Source organism: Raphanus sativus, chromosome 7 (genome assembly GCF_000801105.2).
Source record: "Raphanus sativus cultivar WK10039 chromosome 7, ASM80110v3, whole genome shotgun sequence".
Taxonomy (NCBI): Eukaryota; Viridiplantae; Streptophyta; class Magnoliopsida; order Brassicales; family Brassicaceae; genus Raphanus; species Raphanus sativus.
This window is the reverse complement of record NC_079517.1, coordinates 15,599,180-15,618,271: the sequence shown is the minus strand read 5'-3', so window position 1 is coordinate 15,618,271 and position 19,092 is coordinate 15,599,180. Positions and strand designations below refer to the sequence as shown.

At 36.4% G+C, this 19,092-nt stretch overlaps 1 protein-coding gene, 1 long non-coding RNA gene and 1 pseudogene across 2 annotated transcripts; 1 reads left to right on the top strand and 2 right to left on the bottom strand.

The window, feature by feature from the left end:
• Positions 1-1,051: 1,051 nt before the first annotated feature.
• LOC130497456 (aspartyl protease family protein 2) lies at positions 1,052-8,014 on the bottom strand. The gene is made up of 2 exons (XM_056990255.1): positions 7,878-8,014; positions 1,052-7,344 (listed from the first exon to the last, which is right to left on the bottom strand). Exon 2 carries the CDS (start codon positions 7,203-7,205, stop codon positions 5,865-5,867), a length of 1,341 nt encoding a protein of 446 aa, XP_056846235.1. The 5' UTR covers positions 7,206-7,344; positions 7,878-8,014; the 3' UTR covers positions 1,052-5,864.
• On the top strand, positions 7,041-8,337 carry LOC130497457 (uncharacterized). Its single transcript, XR_008936451.1, has 2 exons — positions 7,041-7,163; positions 7,983-8,337. It is a non-coding gene; the product is annotated as an uncharacterized LOC130497457 (long non-coding RNA).
• Positions 8,338-17,666: 9,329 nt separating this feature from the next.
• Positions 17,667-19,092, bottom strand: LOC108836947 (NAC domain-containing protein 66-like; annotated as a pseudogene).

Sequence of the window (19,092 nt, the reverse complement as noted above, 5' to 3'; positions counted from 1 at the left end):
TCCAATATTAGCACAAGTGAGTGAAAGGAAATATCTGCCGAGTAAACCATTGTTGGTATGAAACTGGTGGCTCCTTCGGTGGCTGCATTATTCTGACCCTATGGGTCCATGTGCCGCACTTTGTCTCTGGATCGTCATAGAGGATGTTTTTTCAATCTCATATCTGATTATTGATCATTATTATGGTTTTCTTATTTATGAGGAAATTGTCTTTTTATCAACTTAAAATAATTGTTTTGTTTCGGTTGCCAAAATATACAATGCTTGTTAATACACATAATACCAAGAACTGTCCCAACTGTACACTCTCTCACTCACATGAAGAGAAAACAACAAGAGTCTTTGTCCACCCTATATTAACGATACGACGTGTCGTACACGATGCATATCTTTGTATACATTCATATACAAATATCGAGATGCACAAAAAGGACTGAATATATATTGCGTTTGAGTACCAAACAAAAAGGATGAATCACAAAATATTAATAAATAGCTACTAGTTAACCAAATAGTTCGTCTAGTTGGGAATCAAGATTGTGAAGAAGATTGACGTGAACCTAATTAGTTCAATAAACCTATTGGTCCATTATGAAATTAGGTAAGTTGGATGTATTAAGAATTCGGGTGAGCTAAGCTAATGGATGACAACTGAGGTAAGCTTCATGTTAGTGGATATAACTTTTATAATGACTCTATACACGTTTTTGGATTAGTGTGTTCAGTGTCTCAATATATGACCAAGTGCTCTACAGTAAGTTAAAGAAATTTCAAGATGTTTTAATTCGATGGAGGGGAATAAAAGAAATTCAAAGAAAACATTTCATTTAGGATTTACTTCTCTTTGATTTAACGTAAAGCACACTTTTAAAGTCGTCACTGATGGATTATTTCTCCTCCACTCATGTTACAGATTCAGTTCAAAAATGATCCATCGTGATATCATTATTAATGATGATTGGTTAATGAGTGACTAATGAGTCGTATGATGAATAGATGTGTCTTTTTTTTTTGTGCAACTGTAATGAAAACTCCTTAAATGATGTCATGATGATGACAAATATGGATAAATTGCTTATTTTTAATTTGTGCTTTTGGAATAATATATCAGTCAAGTCAGACACAAAATCTAACATGCGCCAGACATAAACCCGACCCGTGACCCGACTAAGTCGTAAGCGACACGGAAACCTTGTTGCTGTATGTTCCCAATTATAGACAAACTTGTTGGAGCAAATTAGTCATGAAGTAATGGTGATCGTTGGATGGAATAAGAGCTTTGCAGCCATTGGATTAGTTAAGTTGATTTAGTCTTTTGTTTCTGTTCTGTTTGACCGAGTAATACGGCTCACGTTCTGTTACTCTGTTTCACTTGCGCAAGTCTCGTTTTCATTTCTATTTTCTTGTTATTGTAAGGCTATATTAAGGCCATGTCTTTCATTGAATCAAAGTACGTTTTCAGCATTCTAAACAAAGAGCCTTTTTACTATTACAGATTGGTATCAGAGCTCCGTTAGCGTGTGAAAACTGAGAGAGAGAGAAGCCGTAGCTTCAAACACAAGAGTGAAGATGGGAGATGAGAAAATGAAGCTGCCGCAGTTTGATGGCCACTGGGATCATTGGAGTGAGGTCATGGAGAATTTCTTCAGATCGAAGGGATTGTGGAATACGATTGAGATCGGATTCGAGGAGTCATCATCCTCAACAGCGCTCACGGCGGAGCAGACACATCAGTTGGAGGAAGCCAAGAAGAATGATCACAAAGTGAAGCACTACCTCTATCAATCCATCGATAGGGTAACCTTTGAGCAGATCTTGGATAGGAGAACATCCAGGATCATTTGGGAGTCAATGAAGAGGAAGTTTGGTGGGAGTGATCGGGTGAAGAAGTCCTTGCTGCAGAAGCTGAGAAGAGACTTCGAGGTTCTTGAGATGAGAGAATCTGAGACGGTGAAAGAGTACTTCACAAGGGTGTTAGCGGTCACAAACCAGATGAGAAGCAATGGAGAAATCATGAACGACTCCAAGGTGGTGGAGAAGATTCTTAGGACTCTTAGCGAGAAGTTTATGTATGTGGTGGTGTCCATTGAGGAGTCCAAGGAGATTGAGAGCATTCATCTCGATGAACTGCAGAGCTCTCTCACCGTTCATGAACAGAAGTTCAAAAAGGTTGATAAAGTTGATGATCAAGCTTTGAAGGTGACTCATGGTGGAGCTGGTTCTTACCGTGGAAGAGGCATGACATCAAGAGGAAGAGGCTTCAATGGGAGAGGCCGAGGAAGAGGTCGTGGGAGAGACAAGAGCACGGTGGAGTGCTACAAGTGTCACCGTCTGGGACATTTCCAGAACGAGTGCCCAATGTGGGATGAAGAAGCAAACTATGCCGACTTTGATGAGAAGGAGGAGATGCTTCTAATGGCGTACATTGAGGAAGAAGAGGAGATCGATGTGAAGGTTGAGGAAGATGCAGAGAAGCTGTTGATGACGTATGCTGGGAAGAACGAGAGCATGAGGAAGAGAGCATGGTTTCTTGACTCTGGCTGTTCAAATCATATGAGTGGAGATCGAGTCTTGTTCTCACAGATGGATGAGGATTTCAAGCACACTGTGAAGCTTGGAAATGATAAGAAGATGGAGGTTGTTGGCAAAGGCAATGTGAAGTTGATACTGAATAATGTAGCTTACACAATCAGTGGTGTGTACTACATACCGGAGCTCAAAAACAATTTGTTGAGCCTCGGACAGCTGCAAGAGAAGGAGCTGACAATCATCATACAGAAGGGAGCTTGCAAGATCTTTCATGAGGAGAGGGGTCTCATCGCAGTGAGCAAGATGAGTTCCAACCGTATGTTCATGTTGTTTGATCAGACTGGAGAGACGGGTCAACAACGCTGCTTGCAAGCAATCACTGAGGATGCACCAAAGCTTTGGCATGAGCGCTATGGACATCTCAGCCACACTGGCATGAAGATGTTACAGAGCAAAGAAATGGTGAGAGGTCTGCCAAGTTTTGACGTTCAGAAGTTCACTTGCTCAGATTGCTTAGTAGGCAAGCAATCAAGAAACCCCATTCCTAAGAAGAGTTCATGGAGAGCTAAGGAGGTTCTGGAGTTGATACACTCTGACATATGTGGACCTATCACTCCAGTAACCACAAGCGGTGTGAGATATGTTCTCTGTTTCATAGACGATCACAGCAGGAAGGCTTGGGCATACTTTCTGAAGGAGAAGTCAGAAGCTTTCAGCTACTTCAAAGAGTTCAAAAGGAAGGTGGAGACTGAAACAGAGAAGCTCATCAAATGCTTGAGGACAGATCGCGGAGGGGAGTATACATCGACTGAGTTCTCTGAGTTCTGCAAGGAACACGGTATTAGAAGACAGCTCACCACTGCCTACACACCACAGCAAAACGGGGTGGCGGAGAGGAAGAACCGCACCGTGATGAACATGGTGAGATCTATGTTATCTATGAGAAAGGTACCAAGAATCTTTTGGGCAGAAGCTGTCAGTTGGACCTTTTACATTCTGAACAGATGTCCTACTCTTGCGGTTAAGAATATCACACCACAAGAGGCTTGGAGTGGAGTTAAGCCAAGCGTGGAACACTTGAGAGTATGGGGTTGTCTAGCTCATGCGCATGTACCAAATGAGAAGCGAGGGAAGCTTGACGACAAGAGCAACACATGCGTGATGTTTGGTTTCTCAAAGGAATCAAAAGGCTACCGCCTGTACAATCCAACCACTAAGAAGATAGTGGTGAGCAGAGATGTTGTTTTTGAGGAAACAAAAGGTTGGAACTGGGATGAGGAGCAAGAACACATCGAGTCTGAGCTGAAATGGAATGATGATGATCTACTGTGGGAAGAAAATGACAGTGATGGAGAAGAAGAAGTTGGAGAACCAGTGACTGTTGCAGAAGATGTTCAAGAAGAGCCACAAGCAACAGTCAGGGAGGGAAGAAGACATACAAGACCTCCTAGCTATCTCAGAGACTATGTCACTGAACATGAAGAAGATGATGAGGTAAACATGGTTCAGCTCAACTCTTCCGATCCATCAAACTTTGCAGATGCTCAGAAGTGTGCCAATTGGAGAGAAGCGATGGATGCAGAGGTTGACTCAATAGAGAAGAATCACACCTGGGTGCTATCAGATCTACCTCGTGGAGCAAAGTGTATTGGAGTAAAGTGGATATACAAGACAAAGCTGAACGAGCTTGGAGAGGTGAGCAAGTACAAAGCTCGTTTAGTAGCTAAAGGCTATGCGCAGGAACATGGAGTCGACTACACTGAAGTCTATGCACCTGTTGCACGCATGGACACCATCAGAACCATTGTCTTTACTGCAGCTCAGAGAGGATGGGACATCTTTCAGCTCGATGTTAAGTCAGCTTTCCTGCACGGAGTACTCACAGAGGATGTGTACGTTCAACAACCTGAAGGGTACGAGGTAGAAGGTGAAGAAGAGAAGGTTTACAAGCTGTGTAAAGCCTTATATGGGTTGAAACAAGCCCCACGGGCCTGGTTCAGTAGAATCGAGGAGTACTTTGGCAAGGAAGGTTTCGAGAAGTCAGAGAATGAAGAAACTCTTTTCATCAAACGTAACAAGCAAGGTAACGTTCTCATCGTTAGTGTATATGTGGATGATTTGATATACACTGGTGATGATCTGTTGATGATGAGAGAGTTCAAGATGTCGATGGAGAGGGAATTTGACATGTCTGATCTTGGAAAGATGAGATACTTTCTAGGCATAGAAGTATTGCAGACAAGTCAGGGAATTCACTTGTGTCAAGCAAAGTATGCTATGGAGGTTCTGAGGCGTTTCGAGATGGAGGATTGCAACGCAGTGCGCAATCCAATGGTGCCTGGAGGCAAGGTCGACTTGGACGAGAATGGAGAAAGGATTGATGAGACTTTCTACAAACAGATCATAGGAAGTCTCATGTATATCACTACGACAAGGCCAGACCTGCAGTTTGCTGTAAGTTTACTGAGTCGTTACATGTCTAAACCTACAACACTGCATCTTCAGGCTGCCAAGAGAGTTCTAAGGTACTTAAGAGGCACGATGGATTATGGGATTTGGTACAAGAGAGGAGGAGCTGGAGAGCTACAGGTGTACACCGACAGTGACTTTGCCGGCGACATTGACAGCCGGAAAAGCACATCTGGCTATGTGTTTCTTATGGATAATGCAGCTGTGGCATGGTTATCGAAGAAGCAACCGATTGTTACACTCTCCACGACAGAGGCTGAGTATGTTGCAGCTTCAGTTTGTGTCTGTCAAGCTATTTGGTTCAAAAGGATTTTGGGAGAGCTAGGCTACAATGTTGATGGAAGTACCGTCATATACTGTGACAACACTTCAACAATTAAGCTATCGAAGAATCCAGTTTTTCATGGAAGGTGCAAGCACATAGGGGTTCGTTTTCACTTCCTGCGCGACATGGTAAAGGATGAAGAAATACAACTGGAGCATTGTGGATCAGAAGAGCAAGTGGCCGATATTTTTACAAAACCGTTGAAGCTGGAGGCGTTTGAGAGATTGAGGAGTCAGCTTGGAATTTGCTCAGTAACAGATAAGCTAAGCTTGGTTCACCAAGTTTAGTTTAGGGAGGGTTTGTTGGAGCAAATTAGTCATGAAGTAATGGTGATCGTTGGATGGAATAAGAGCTTTGCAGCCATTGGATTAGTTAAGTTGATTTAGTCTTTTGTTTCTGTTCTGTTTGACCGAGTAATACGGCTCACGTTCTGTTACTCTGTTTCACTTGCGCAAGTCTCATTTTCATTTCTATTTTCTTGTTATTGTAAGGCTATATTAAGGCCATGTCTTTCATTGAATCAAAGTACGTTTTCAGCATTCTAAACAAAGAGCCTTTTTACTATTACAAAACTCCCCATTGTTCCGGCGAACGCAAAACAGAACCGTCCTTGAGTATTCACCGGAATAAGATAATTACTTGCCGGAAGCGAAACATCTCCTCCGCTGAAATGAAACACCACCGTCGGAACTTTCACCGTCGTCATCCCGGAAAGATCGAAACACGTGTCGAACAGAGCATACGACGGAGCACGTTTCAACCTCGTCGCTCCGAGAATAAACGCATCTCTGAAGGCCACATAAGCCCGTTGAGTCAGCCTAGTAACGGAAGTACCGGAATCTATAATCACTCCGCCGTCTCCGGAGGGGTCAAGCTTAAACTGCGACTCCGAAACGCCACGAACGCGCGAACCGCCAACGCTGATTCCAAGAAGCTGAAGATAATAGAACGTGTCGAGCTTCGGGTTCGTCAATAACGCCGTGAAGACGGAGGTTTCTGGAACGGAGTCGTTTCCGAAGACAATAGTCGACGGCGGTTTGGAAACGGAACCGGGACTCGTCCGGTCAACTAAACAGTAAGAGAATTTAGTGTTGTAACGGTTTTTCGTCTGAGAGGGAAACGATAACACTCCGCGGCCCAGGCCCAATAGCCCAGCCGCTCCGACGAACAAGCCTTCGTTATCGTGACCGCATCCTAACGCCACGTGATCCACACGTGCGCCGTGAAACGACAGCGTTTCGGTTGAGAAATCTCCCATGGTAAAAGACCCGTCACCGTAGGAGACTTGATAGAGACATGTCTTGCTTCCGCGGCTGACACACTCCGACGACTCGTCTAGTTTCCGACAGAGAGGAGAACCACATGGGACGGTGGCAAAAGTCTTTGACTTAGCTGGGTTGAACACCGGGTCGGACTGGTTGTAACATGCTTTGCATGGAGAGCATTGTAGCCAAACGACGTCGCTTCCTGTGTCGAGGACCATGTAGACGTTACTCGCCGGAGTTCCAACGCCTAACCTCATGAAATATTCTCCGCTTCCTTGTGAAAGACCGGAGATAACATCGCCGCTAAACCCACCGGGTGAGCGTGTAGTTCTTTTGGTAACATTCTTGCCGGTAGAGACGGCGGCGAGGTTGGTGAGGGACTTGACGCGGAGAGAGTCTCTTCGAAGACGGAGGTTGAAGAGCTCTGAAGGAGATGCGTCGGAGAAGGAAGAGAGAGCATCGACGTGTGAGAGGTGGACAGTGAGTGAAGTTGTGGATTCGGATACACTGGTCAAGGACTCGTGTTCGGGTGATGAAAAGATTGGGGAGGAAGGGAGAGTGTTGACGATGAGTGTGTTGTATTCTTGGTTTGAAAAAGCGAGCGTTTTTGGCGCCATGGCGCTAAGCGCCTTGTGGCGAGGACCTCATCGCCAAGGGACCCCATTGCCAGGCGTTTTACATAAAACCCTCGCTTTACGTCGCTTTTCCTCGCTTTTGTTATTTTGCTAAAGCGGTAAAAACGCCGCTTTGTTGTACCTGTACCAAAAAATAAGATTTCATTCACCTTATAGGCATGTAGATGAGTGTAACCCTAATTCACCTAATTGTGTAGATTTCCCACTAAGCTAGGATACAATCCCACTAACCCTAATATTTCTTCTCTTATATTAGCTTCTCTTCTCTTGAACTTACAGCACTAGCTTATCATTTGCAAGGTTGTAGTTGATTAGTAGCTTATCATCTTCTTTACGTCACTAGCTTATCACTAGCCTATCATCTTCTTTACGTCAGTAGCTTCTTCTAATTACTTGTTTATATCATAGTTTCTTCTTCTAAAGTCAGTAGCCTTTTTCTGTAATATAAGTTTATGATCATGTCTTGTACATACTCAATAGCTTTTTCTCATTCGATGTTTATTTATGTTGTACTAACGCTGGTATTTTTTCATTTGGTTTGTTCCTATATGAACGTTTGAGTTTTATTTATGGATTTGGTGTTTTTAGTTCATGTCCTAGCATTCTTGATTCTTGTTTACGTAATATATATATAGATATGGGTTTGCAGAGTACCTTTGTGTTGCAAGTACACAAGGCGCTGGCAATGTGGCGCCATGGCGCTAGGCGCTAAGCGCCAGCCTCTTTGCGTCATCTCGCTTTGCGCAATTTCAAACCAAGGTTGTATTGCGAATAGGAAGAAGAGGCGGGGGAGAAAGAAAAGAAGAGAATAGCTGCCGAGAAGATGATGGTTTTTGGGACGTTTAGCCCCATCGTGAATAAAAAAAGTAAAGGTTATAATGTCAAGTGTGACTTGAAACGTAGAGGATAGATGGCAAAATATATAAAGGCAAATGATACTCGTGTGTGAAAGCTTACTTTACTTTACTTATTGACCTAAATTTTTTTTCTTATTTTTTTGTGTGGAGCAACTGTTTCTCTTTTTTACAGTGGAGTCACATTCACTAACATGTTCAATATAATGTTGGATCGGGAAGACTCCACCGTGAAATCTCCCGGCTCACCGAAGATTCCGGTAATTGTATCTGATTTGAGTGGAGTCGTCACTGTTAAAGGAGTGAGTAGTGGGATATAATTAAAACGGGAAAATCGCATAAAAAACCCTCAAAATGTCACTTACTAGCACTTTAAACCTTGAAGTTTTTTCACTAACACTTTTAACCTTCAAAGTGACATTTGTATCATAAAAAACCTCCAAATCAAAAAATTGACCGGTTCAGCAGGTAATTTTTCAAAAATAATTATTTAATTAATAAAATAAACAAAATAAATAAATAAAAATCCAAAAATAAATAAAAATCGAAAATTTTAATAAAATTTACAAAAATCAAAAAAAAAAGAAATAAAAAAAATAAATTAAAATTTTAGAAAATTAAATAAATATATTAAAAATTAAATTATATTCTAAAATATTAATAAAAATAACTAAAAAATTAATAATAAATAAGATTAAATTTAAATAGAGAAGAACTAAATAAAAAGTTCACAGTTTTTTTTTAAAAATGGAAAATATAAAACTCAAAATTCAAAATTCACAATTGACGATGATGGTTTCTCACATAACCATTAACAATGACGATAATTGTCATATCTCCAATGATAGTTTCCAACATCATCTTAAAAATGACAAAAAAATCTTTTTCAAACTTTTGAATTTTCATTTTTTTTTGAAATATATGAATTTTTTTATTTTCTGTTTTTAGTTTGATCTCATTTATTTTTGAATTTTAATTTTCTAAATAATAATTAATTTCAGATTTTTTCTAACTTTTTGATTCTTATGTAATTATATATTAATTAATAAAAATCAGAAAATTAGAAAAAATCAGAAAATTAATTAAAATTTAGAAAATTAAAATTCAAAACTTAATGAGATCAAATTAAAAAAACAGAAAAATAAAAATTCATATATTTCAAAAAAAATGAAAATTCAAAAGTTTGAAAAAGATTTTTTTTTGTCATTTTCAAGATGATGTTGGAAAAATATCGTTGGAGATATGGCAATTATCGTCATTGTTAATGGTTATGTGAGAAACCATCATCGTCACTAGTGATTTTGAATTTTATATTTTCCATTTTTTTTAAAAAATTGTGAACTTTTTATTTAGTTCTTCTCTATTTAAATTTAATCTTATTTATTATTAACTTTTTAGTTATTTTTATTAATATTTTTAGAAAATAATTTAATTTTTAATATATTTATTTAATTTTCTAAAATTTTAATTTTTTTTTTATTTTTTTTTCATTTTTGTAAATTTTATTAGAATTTTTTGATTTTTATTTATTTTTTGGATTTTTATTTATTTATTTTGTTTATTTTATTAATTAAATAATTATTTTTAAAAATTACCTGCTGAACCGGTCAATTTTTTTATTTGAAAGTTTTTTATGATACAAATGCCACTTTGAAGGTTAAAAATGTTAGTGAAAAAACTTCAAGGTTTAAAGTGTTAATAAGTGACACTTTGAGGATTTTTTATGCGATTTTCCCTAATTAAAACTGGTGGCTCGTGCCTCGTTCAGTATGGCTGCATTATTCTTATTACCATATGGGTCCATGTGCCGCGCTTTGTCTGTATATCGCCACCATACCATCGACGATGTTTTTTTCTGATTATTAATCATTTTTCTTACTTAGTAATTAATTATTTGTTTCAGTTGCCAGAATAAAGATTGCTTCTTCATACACGCAATACCAAGAACGTCTAAAGTCTACACTCTCTCACTCACATGGAGAGAAAGCAACAAAAGTATTGGTTCACACCCTCTATTAACGATAAGCCTTGTCGTTTACGATGCATGTTTATATTTACATTCATACCAAATGCACCGTACCGAGACTATGTATTAATATGTGTATTGCATGTGACTGCAAAAATGGGATGAATTAAAGGGGTAAAACACAAATTAAATAGCTCTTAGTATTCCGAATAAGTTTTGTCTGGTGGTAAAGCACAATTGTGAAGAAGATTCATGGAAATTAGTTTTGAAACTAACTGATACTAAAAAACCTTGTGATCCATATATAAAACTAGTTTTTTTGTTTCGTTCAAGCTTTCATTAAAAGAAAAAGACCATATCAGTCCAAATTGGGTCCATTAGAACACCTCAATGGGAAGGGGTTTTATCCACTGGAGTTCTAAGATTGCATATATGTATATGTATGTGTATGTATTTATGGGGTCTATCACTTTACGAGAAACCTAATCCAAAGTTTCTATATATACACATACATATATATATATATAATCTTAGAATTATAATCGGTAGAATCTTCCATTGGAGGTGTTCTTACCGAAAATAAATAAAACCCCTTAGTGTTGTTTTTGCTAACTGATCGGTTTTCCGATTCAGACCACAAGATAGATGCGAAAAGGAGAATTTCACAAAGGTGGAAGCGATCTTGAGGATATCTATAATGATTCCTATGAACTCTTTCACTCGTTGTTGTTGATTAATAGCTATGATGAACGTTAGATTGTCGGCGAAAACTCTAACTGATGTGATGTCAAGAGAAGCTGATAGAGACTCGAATGAATGGTGAGAGCTTCCGCTATCAGAGGGGAGCTTACGAATTCGCGAATCAGAGATCCCTGGTCTGGTTCCAGAATGATGGTGCCGGTGAATATCCATGCAAGACCTGTTGTTTAGTGTTCCTTGTTCCAAACCGTGTATGTTTTGCCGTTGAAGTAGTAGCTTGTCGTTTCAATCCAGCGCCAGGTAAATCAAGAACTCGGGTGAGCTAGTTTAGTGATTTGACAATTTAGAGTGAACTTCTAAAGATTTGAAGAACAGTGTATACATGTTTCTCGATTAGTTGTTCAATCTTTGACCAAATGGTTTTGTAAATGGTGGAACCTCATCTGTCCTTTTTAGCTGTTACTGTTTTGAAACGTTTTATTGAATAAGCGCATGTTTATCGCCTATATATGGGCTTTAAGCCCAGCTAAAATGTCTCGAGAAGTCTAATAAAAGTACGGGATAATTGGTAAGTGGTGTATAATTTTTGGACAACCATTTTTTCTTTCTAAAGCACTTTTATGAAATAATCAGGTTTTAATTTTCAAAAATGAATTTAGAGTAAAAAAATAAAAAATAAAATATACTAGCCGTGGAAATCAGTTTTTCTGTAACTTTTATTTAGTGCTCTGGATATCTGTAGAAATAAATCACAACAATTTAGAACTAAAGCCACACCCAATATATCTGCTGCCTAAATCTTAATGCAAATAAGCTAAAGCTATATCATTACCAATCAATCCATATTTTTTAAGCATTTCAAAACTAATGGAAGCCCCTTAGTCTAGTGGTTTGACCAATAATTCATTAATATTTTCACACATATTCATTAATGTTTTACCAATAATTCAATAATGGAAGCCCCTTAGTCTAGTGGTTTAACCAATAATTCATTAATGTTTTACCAATAATTCACAATCCATATTCATTAAAGTCACCAAAAGGTCTGGATTTCAATCCAAAAAGGCGAATTATACAGAATATTTGACAAAAGACTTACAAGAAATCTCTGACATAGCGTAAAACGTACCGTCAGAAATAGATCTCATATGACAGCTCGAATGATGCATTCAGACAAAAATCCTTATAAGACACGTATAATTGTCGGATGTAGTATCGGATCTATAACGTTTCTCATAGTTTGTAATATCATACTCCCTCTGTTTTTAAAAGATAGATTTTTTAGTGTTTTTATACATATTAAGAAAACACATTAAATCACTATAATAAATTTATTGTTTTCTGTAGTTTTTAATTTTCAACAACTTTTGGCCAATAGTAATCTAATAAAACAAATTTTTTTTTTTAAGTTTGCAATATTTTCATAGAAAACACAAAATAACCATCTTTTAAAAACAATTTTTTTTTCAGAACAACCATCTTTTTTAGGAACGGAGAGAGTAATAATTAACCAGGGCTAAAAAAACATTTCAAAACTCAATAAGACAAAGTAGTTGGGTTTGTAATCATTAATAAAGACAATTGTTTATTTAAAAATTGTTTTTGTCTTTCTTTTGATAATTTTTAAAATTAGATCATTAGCTAGATGATTATAGTCATGATTGATTTCTCCGATACCATCCATAAACACACACCCACAAATACAACTTTTACAATAACGGTTGTTGACGTCTTGCAACAGTCACATAAAATTCTATAAATCATATTAAACTGCTCTAAAAATTTTAAATTCAAAAATTAGTTTCAACTAACATTTGCGGTTGTGGACAACTGCGGAAGAGAATAAAAAAAAAATTAGAAGACTATAAAATATTCGGTTAAAATTTTAAATTGAAATAATACCAATATTAAGCAGTGGCTGATGGGTCGGATTACATCTTTATATATTTGTGCTCCATAATCATTCCATTTTTTTTCAAACCCAAGTACCGTAGATTATGCACCGTAAACCAAGTACTGGCAATAAGGACATTTCCATCTCCACTCCATATTTTACTCCATTTATAGAGTAAATAGAATGGAAAATGGAGTAGTGAACAAAAAATAAAAGCATTACTCCATTTATAGAGTAATGTTTTTATTTTTTATTCATTACTCCTTTTATCACTCTATTTACTTTATGAATGGAGTAAAATATAAAGTGAGGATGTAGATGCTCTAAGCCGGCATATTGTAAGCCCGTACACAGGTTTAAAGTTGTGGTTGTTAGGTGAATTTATTCCGACTAATCTTCCTCAACAAAAGAGTATAGTTTGACTTTCAGTTTTAAGATATAGCATATGGTTGTAATGTCAACAATATCTAGCGGTTGGTTTGGATCTTCAAATATAAACTACCTACGTATATTTAAGAATCACTGTCTCCTTTTTTTCCTGGAACGATCATAAGAAGCAACAAGAAAGTTATTATCATGGGTACTGAAGACGATGAAAAAGAGGAGACGATGGTAACATCCAAACTTCAACTTGTCTTGGCGGCATCATCACCAGTGATAAATCATCACGTGTCACTATCACTCTTGTCTTTCCCTGATGACTAATCATACTCTCGCGCTTCTGTTCCTTTCTCCTGGGAAGAAGAACTTGGCGAGCCTAAACACCATCGTCTTCTTCGACCTCCTCCTGATTACGCCAACCGTTTTCATTTGTCTCCGAGGCTGCTCCTTCCTACCAAAATGTCGCTGACTTGGTTGGAGAAAAGATTCCACATCAAAAATATGAAAAGGACATTAATAATATATAAAGGATTTGAGTCACTCTACTAATTGTCAATTGAAATTAAGTTAGAATCCAATAAACTTATCATGGTATCAGAGCCGGCCCAACACCTTGACCTATTAATCTGGTCCGGACAGTGGCAGATCAACTTATTAGCTGATGACCCATAGAAAGTTCAGTTCTTTGAGATAGGTAGAAAAAATCATTATTTCAGAGGGATATGATAGATTCTGCGAGATTAATGGTTATACACACCATTATCTCACCATTATCTCGAGGAAGGGTGTTGGAGAAAAAATTTCAAATCGAAAATATGAAAGGAGAAGCCAAAAAACTTATGCGACTCCGGATCATCCTCATCATCTTGCCGTGTTGAAACGGTTCCGGTGGAAGAAAGAGATGATGCTGATGGCGTGACCTGGAAAGTGTAGTTTTGTCCTTTCATCGGACAATGGGAATGATACGAAGATCACAAGGAGAATATGTCGTCTTCATTGTCTCTATATGTTAGGTCTAAAATTTTAGATATACTTCTAATTTAGAGCTTATAATCTAAAAACACGTTAAATATATATAAATATTGAGTTATTAACTTTTAAACTACTTCAGTACGGGTGTTTACATTTGGTTGTGCAGGGAGTTCCATGGAAGAGAATAAGCTGAAAGAGATGGCTTTTGAAAGCAGATAAACTGTAACCAGACTAATGTGGCAAGTACTTATATGGGCTCTGGCCCAATAAAATCAACAAAATCGAATTTCGATTTTATCTTTTTAGATCGAGCTGGATGTACTCAATTATAAGACAGGCATAGACTGGCCCGTCAGTTGGTTAGGTTAGTTTAGATTTTCAAAATTTTTGTTATCTATGTTATAACATGGGAACATAACCGGGTACGTAAAAGTTTTACGGCAGCGTATATAAACATAGAAGTAGATTTTGTAAAAAAATTTAGTAAACGGATACGTGTTAGAAGCGTATATATAGATATATAGATATATATATATATAAAGTTTAATATTAAAATAATATGCTTTAAATTTAAAATAAAGCATTTATTCATTTGTAATAATTTTGAAATTATTTCATATTAAAACTGTAGAAATACATATAAACTAAGTTTAAAAGAAATTATTAAACTAATTATGTTTAATACTTCATAAATAATTGACACAATATATTTTACTATATGCTATATATGTAATAGAATCTTCAATGCATAAAGATAATTTATAGTATTAGTTTAAATATTTGTATATTTATATTCTCTCTATTTCATTACTATTAAATTTGAATTTTATATAAATTAAAACTATAGTTTTATATAAACTAAGAACTATGATTTTATATTTTTATTGATTTATGATATTGTGTTCTAAAAAACGGAAGCGTGATTCCAAAACGGAATCGTAAGTTTCCAACCTTTTTTTAAGAGAATATTTTAGAAACGTTTTGGAAGCGAGATTCTATAAGTTTCCACAAGGTTTCGATTCCGATTCTGATTCCATAGTGAGAATCGGACGTCCGATGAAGCTTTCGTGCAACCTAATTTGCTATTATGCTCATAAGTTCCATTCGAATTTTACTAATTATCAGGTCGGGTTCGGTTTCTTCCAGGTTTGGTTTGGTTCGGATTATAACCAATGATTGAAATTGTCAAGAAATTTTTTTTTCTAAACATGAAAATTGACAAAAATCAAAATATATAAATTATTCAAAAATCTACTTATAAATTATTTAAACTTTCTAAATTAAGTTAAAATATTCAAAATAACAAAAACATAAACAAAAAAAAAATTAGAATACAATAAAATGCTTAAATTACCTTATCATATATAAAAATATCAATATATTTAATTAATTTCAAATATTATCGGATCCTATTTTGGATTTCAGTTCGGTTCGGGTGATACCTAAACCCAAAAGTATTAAGGGCTTGACTGGTTTCTCACTACCACCCGCAAACGCAGCTTTTGCGGTTAGTAGCGGTTAACAACGTTTCAAAACCATCGTACAAACTGTTTCAAATCGCTTAGAACCTCTTAAAATCAAATGCTTCCAGCTAACGTTTGCGGGTGGATAAACAATATAAAACTATTTTCAAATTATTTTAAATTTTAAACTGAAAATGGAAATATTATAAATAAAAATATATACACATTTATATATTAATTTAAATTTACAAACACTATCATAATTTGTTTTATAAAAATTTTAAATTAGCTATTCATTATAACTTTTAAAAATTAATATACATACATATACAAAGATATACACATATATAAATCGAAACAAATTATTCTCTTAAAAGTTTTAATATAAGTCTTCAAAAAAATTATTAAAATAAAATTTTAATTAATTAGAAAAAAACTAAATAAATATAATATTATTATTAATCATATTATATTAATAATTATTATATTTTATCGCAATACTATGTTTTTATATTTTTTATAATGTTATAATATATTTATATTATCATTATAATTTATTATTAAACCGATGCAATATCTCATAATCAACCAGTCATAAATATCTTGCAAACGCAACAATTTTCAAACGTTATGTCAGTCATGCAAAATGTTAAATAATGTTTGAAACCGCAACTATTCGCACTCGAAATCGATTCTAATATTTTTGTATAATGGTTTGGATCTAGTTTTGATTTTTTCGGTTCGGATTCAAATAGATACTTTGGTTTGGGATAAAAACGTCATGGCCTATTTATATGGGCTCTGGCCCAATATAAATGCAACAGCTTGTTCTGCTGTTTTATTTTATCTATCTCATTTTTTTTTATCGTCGACTTTTACAGATTCATACGGACTCTGTAAACCAAAACGGTATCTCCGCATTCATGTCCACAATAAAAGACATTTGTTTCCTAAGACTGCGTACTAAGCCATCGGCCTTCAAATTTTGTGTGTGGGATATATGAATGATCTCCAAACTGTGGAAGAATTCTACCTCATTCTAGATTTTCGTTATTGACAAAGATATATGGGTTCATATATAATAATCTCTATGCATTTTATTCAGTAAGACTTTTTGGGATGTTTTGTTAGCCATTCATTTATTCACGTTATATAAAACCACTCGATTTTACAACTTGAAAAATCAGTTAAAATACCGAGTGTTTTTTTCTACAAACTCTTGTTATCTATTAGGAATCCCAATAAATGTTTATGTTCTTATTATAAAAATGAAATTAATTAAAAAGTTGCAATGAGGTGAAGTGAGATGGTACTTCATAAAAAAATTGATTTCATCATGGACTAAGCTGAGTTGAGGACTTAAGGGACCTAGCTCATTTTGACACATTCTTTTGATGACATTTTGCATTGTTTAATAATTCTTAGTTTCAGTGCGGACTGCGGGAATTCTTTAACCAGGGTTTGTACATACATGGACGTTAAGTGCCTCTAGTTTTTGCAGGCTTTTCTTTATAATGGACCTATAAAAGAGGTCCATAGTGCTTGATGGAAACAGAAGGAGGAGTGAAAAACACAACCTGTATAAATCAAATTACAAACTAAGCAATATCTGAATTCGCCTAGAAGATATATTCATTCAAAAAAAAAATCAGTGTAATCAGATTCTATGGACGAATTAATTCTCATTTCAAACTTTCGTCTCCCTTGTAATGATTATTTACTTTTGTTCAAAACCCTTTTTTAAGAATGTAACTAGAAAGTACCCACCCACACGAGTTAGTCTAGTGGTACCCCGAGACTTCGACTGAGGGAACGCGGATTCGAAACTCGGACGGAGAGGCGTGTCCAGAACCTTAACCGGTACAGACGCAGGTAGGTGGTGGGTCCCGAAGGAGCCAACACCTGGTTAATCAAAAAAAAAAAAACTAGAAAGTACCCGGCGAAACCATGTGACAGACTATGATTTTTTATTTTTTTTGACTGAACAGACTATGATATTCTATGGTCGAAAGTGTAATTGCTTTTGGTCAATGAATGATAAGTTAGTTTCGAAAATTAAATCTCGAGCCAGACAAATAAAAAATAGCGAACCCATCTGTATATAAGGTAAAATCATGAAACAAAATGCATAGATAATTTTTTTTTTGTTTTCTGTAATGATTTCACATTAACCGCTGTAATTATTACAAATCTGGCCCTTTCTCAAATGTTTCAACAATACGATTATTATATCTTTCTACACAATGTTCTTTTTTTTTTTATAATCAGTAATTAATCACTTCCTCTCTTTCATTTTCTGTTATTCACTACTGTTTGATACATGGCACCATGGGTTGGACGATGACGTCGTCGTTCTGCCAAAGTCTGTATCGTTCCATATATCCATCTCCGTTGTAAAATAATGCTGTGTTAAACCGGTATTATAAAAACCGGGACGGTTTAGTCCATGGAGCGGTGATTGTGGGATGTCATCGACGGATGGGATTGAATATGAGTTGGGCCCATTTAGCTGCGAGGCCACGAGACGATCCAAAGTGGCCCAGCTAGTGCCGAAGCTGGGGACCTGATAGTTGTGGACTTGGTCGTCCATCAACCGCTGGCAACTCGCGATGGTGTTGTTAGGGAGTTTCAAGAAAGGATCTACAGTGATCTCCTCTTTACAAGACTGTCCCATAACTTCAAAAAGTTCTTCGATAGTCTCCGGAGATGTTTTCACTGACCTCGGCGGGCTGCTCATGGTAACAGTTTTGCAAAGACTCTTCTTCATGAAGACACGACACACCACCCATCCTTCATCTCCTCCTATGACCTCACACGTTTCTACACTGACGTCATCGTCATGATTCGAGGAGGATGCTAATACATTCTCGTCGAGTCTATACTCATGCATGATCCAATCCGATTTTTGACCATGGGGGCACGACCTTTGTAGAAGACAAGCGTTTTCCGCATACCGATCCTATCGCCGTTGCTATATATGATCTTGTCACGTCCGGTTGCTTTCCAAAACCCAACCGTGGTGGCTCGGTTGGTTCTTGTTCCCGTGGGATACTTCTTGTCCTTGTGGCTAAAGAAGTACCAATCATTTTGCGGAGTTGTTCCAATCTTACACATCTCTATATGACAAAACAAGAGTTAGATTCTAACTGTTGAAACTGAGACGTCTAGTTTTATTTCTTCTGCCAAATAGTACCTTTTTAACAGTAAACCGATCAGATATAATATTATTTCGTTAAATCACGTGAATCAAGGCGAAGAAGGGTATAATTTATCCTACGAATTCTCCTATGCAATCACTAGTTGAAGCTTTAGTTTACGACTCACGTGATGGATGAATTACATTTAATATATACAGGCCCTAATAATACGTTCTGTCAAGAATCAAGAAAAGTCTATGTATATACTCGATCCAAAATTATTATTAATAACACATATAGAAGATAAATGATGAACCTTGAATATCCCAAGGCTCGAGCTTGTTGAGATCAACATCACGAATAACATCGAGATCAATCTTGATGTTAGAGATTTTCTTGCGGAGGTAATACTCCAAGAGTTCCTCCTCGGTCGGGTGAAACCTAAAGCCAGGTGGCACTTGTGACTGTCCGTTTACTGATAATTTCATTGTTAGAGGTAGAAA

Coding starts and splice junctions, on each gene's coding strand:
- LOC130497456 (XM_056990255.1), bottom strand. CDS start 7,205: ATGGCGCCAAAAACGCTCGCTTTTTCAAACCAAGAATACAACACACTC.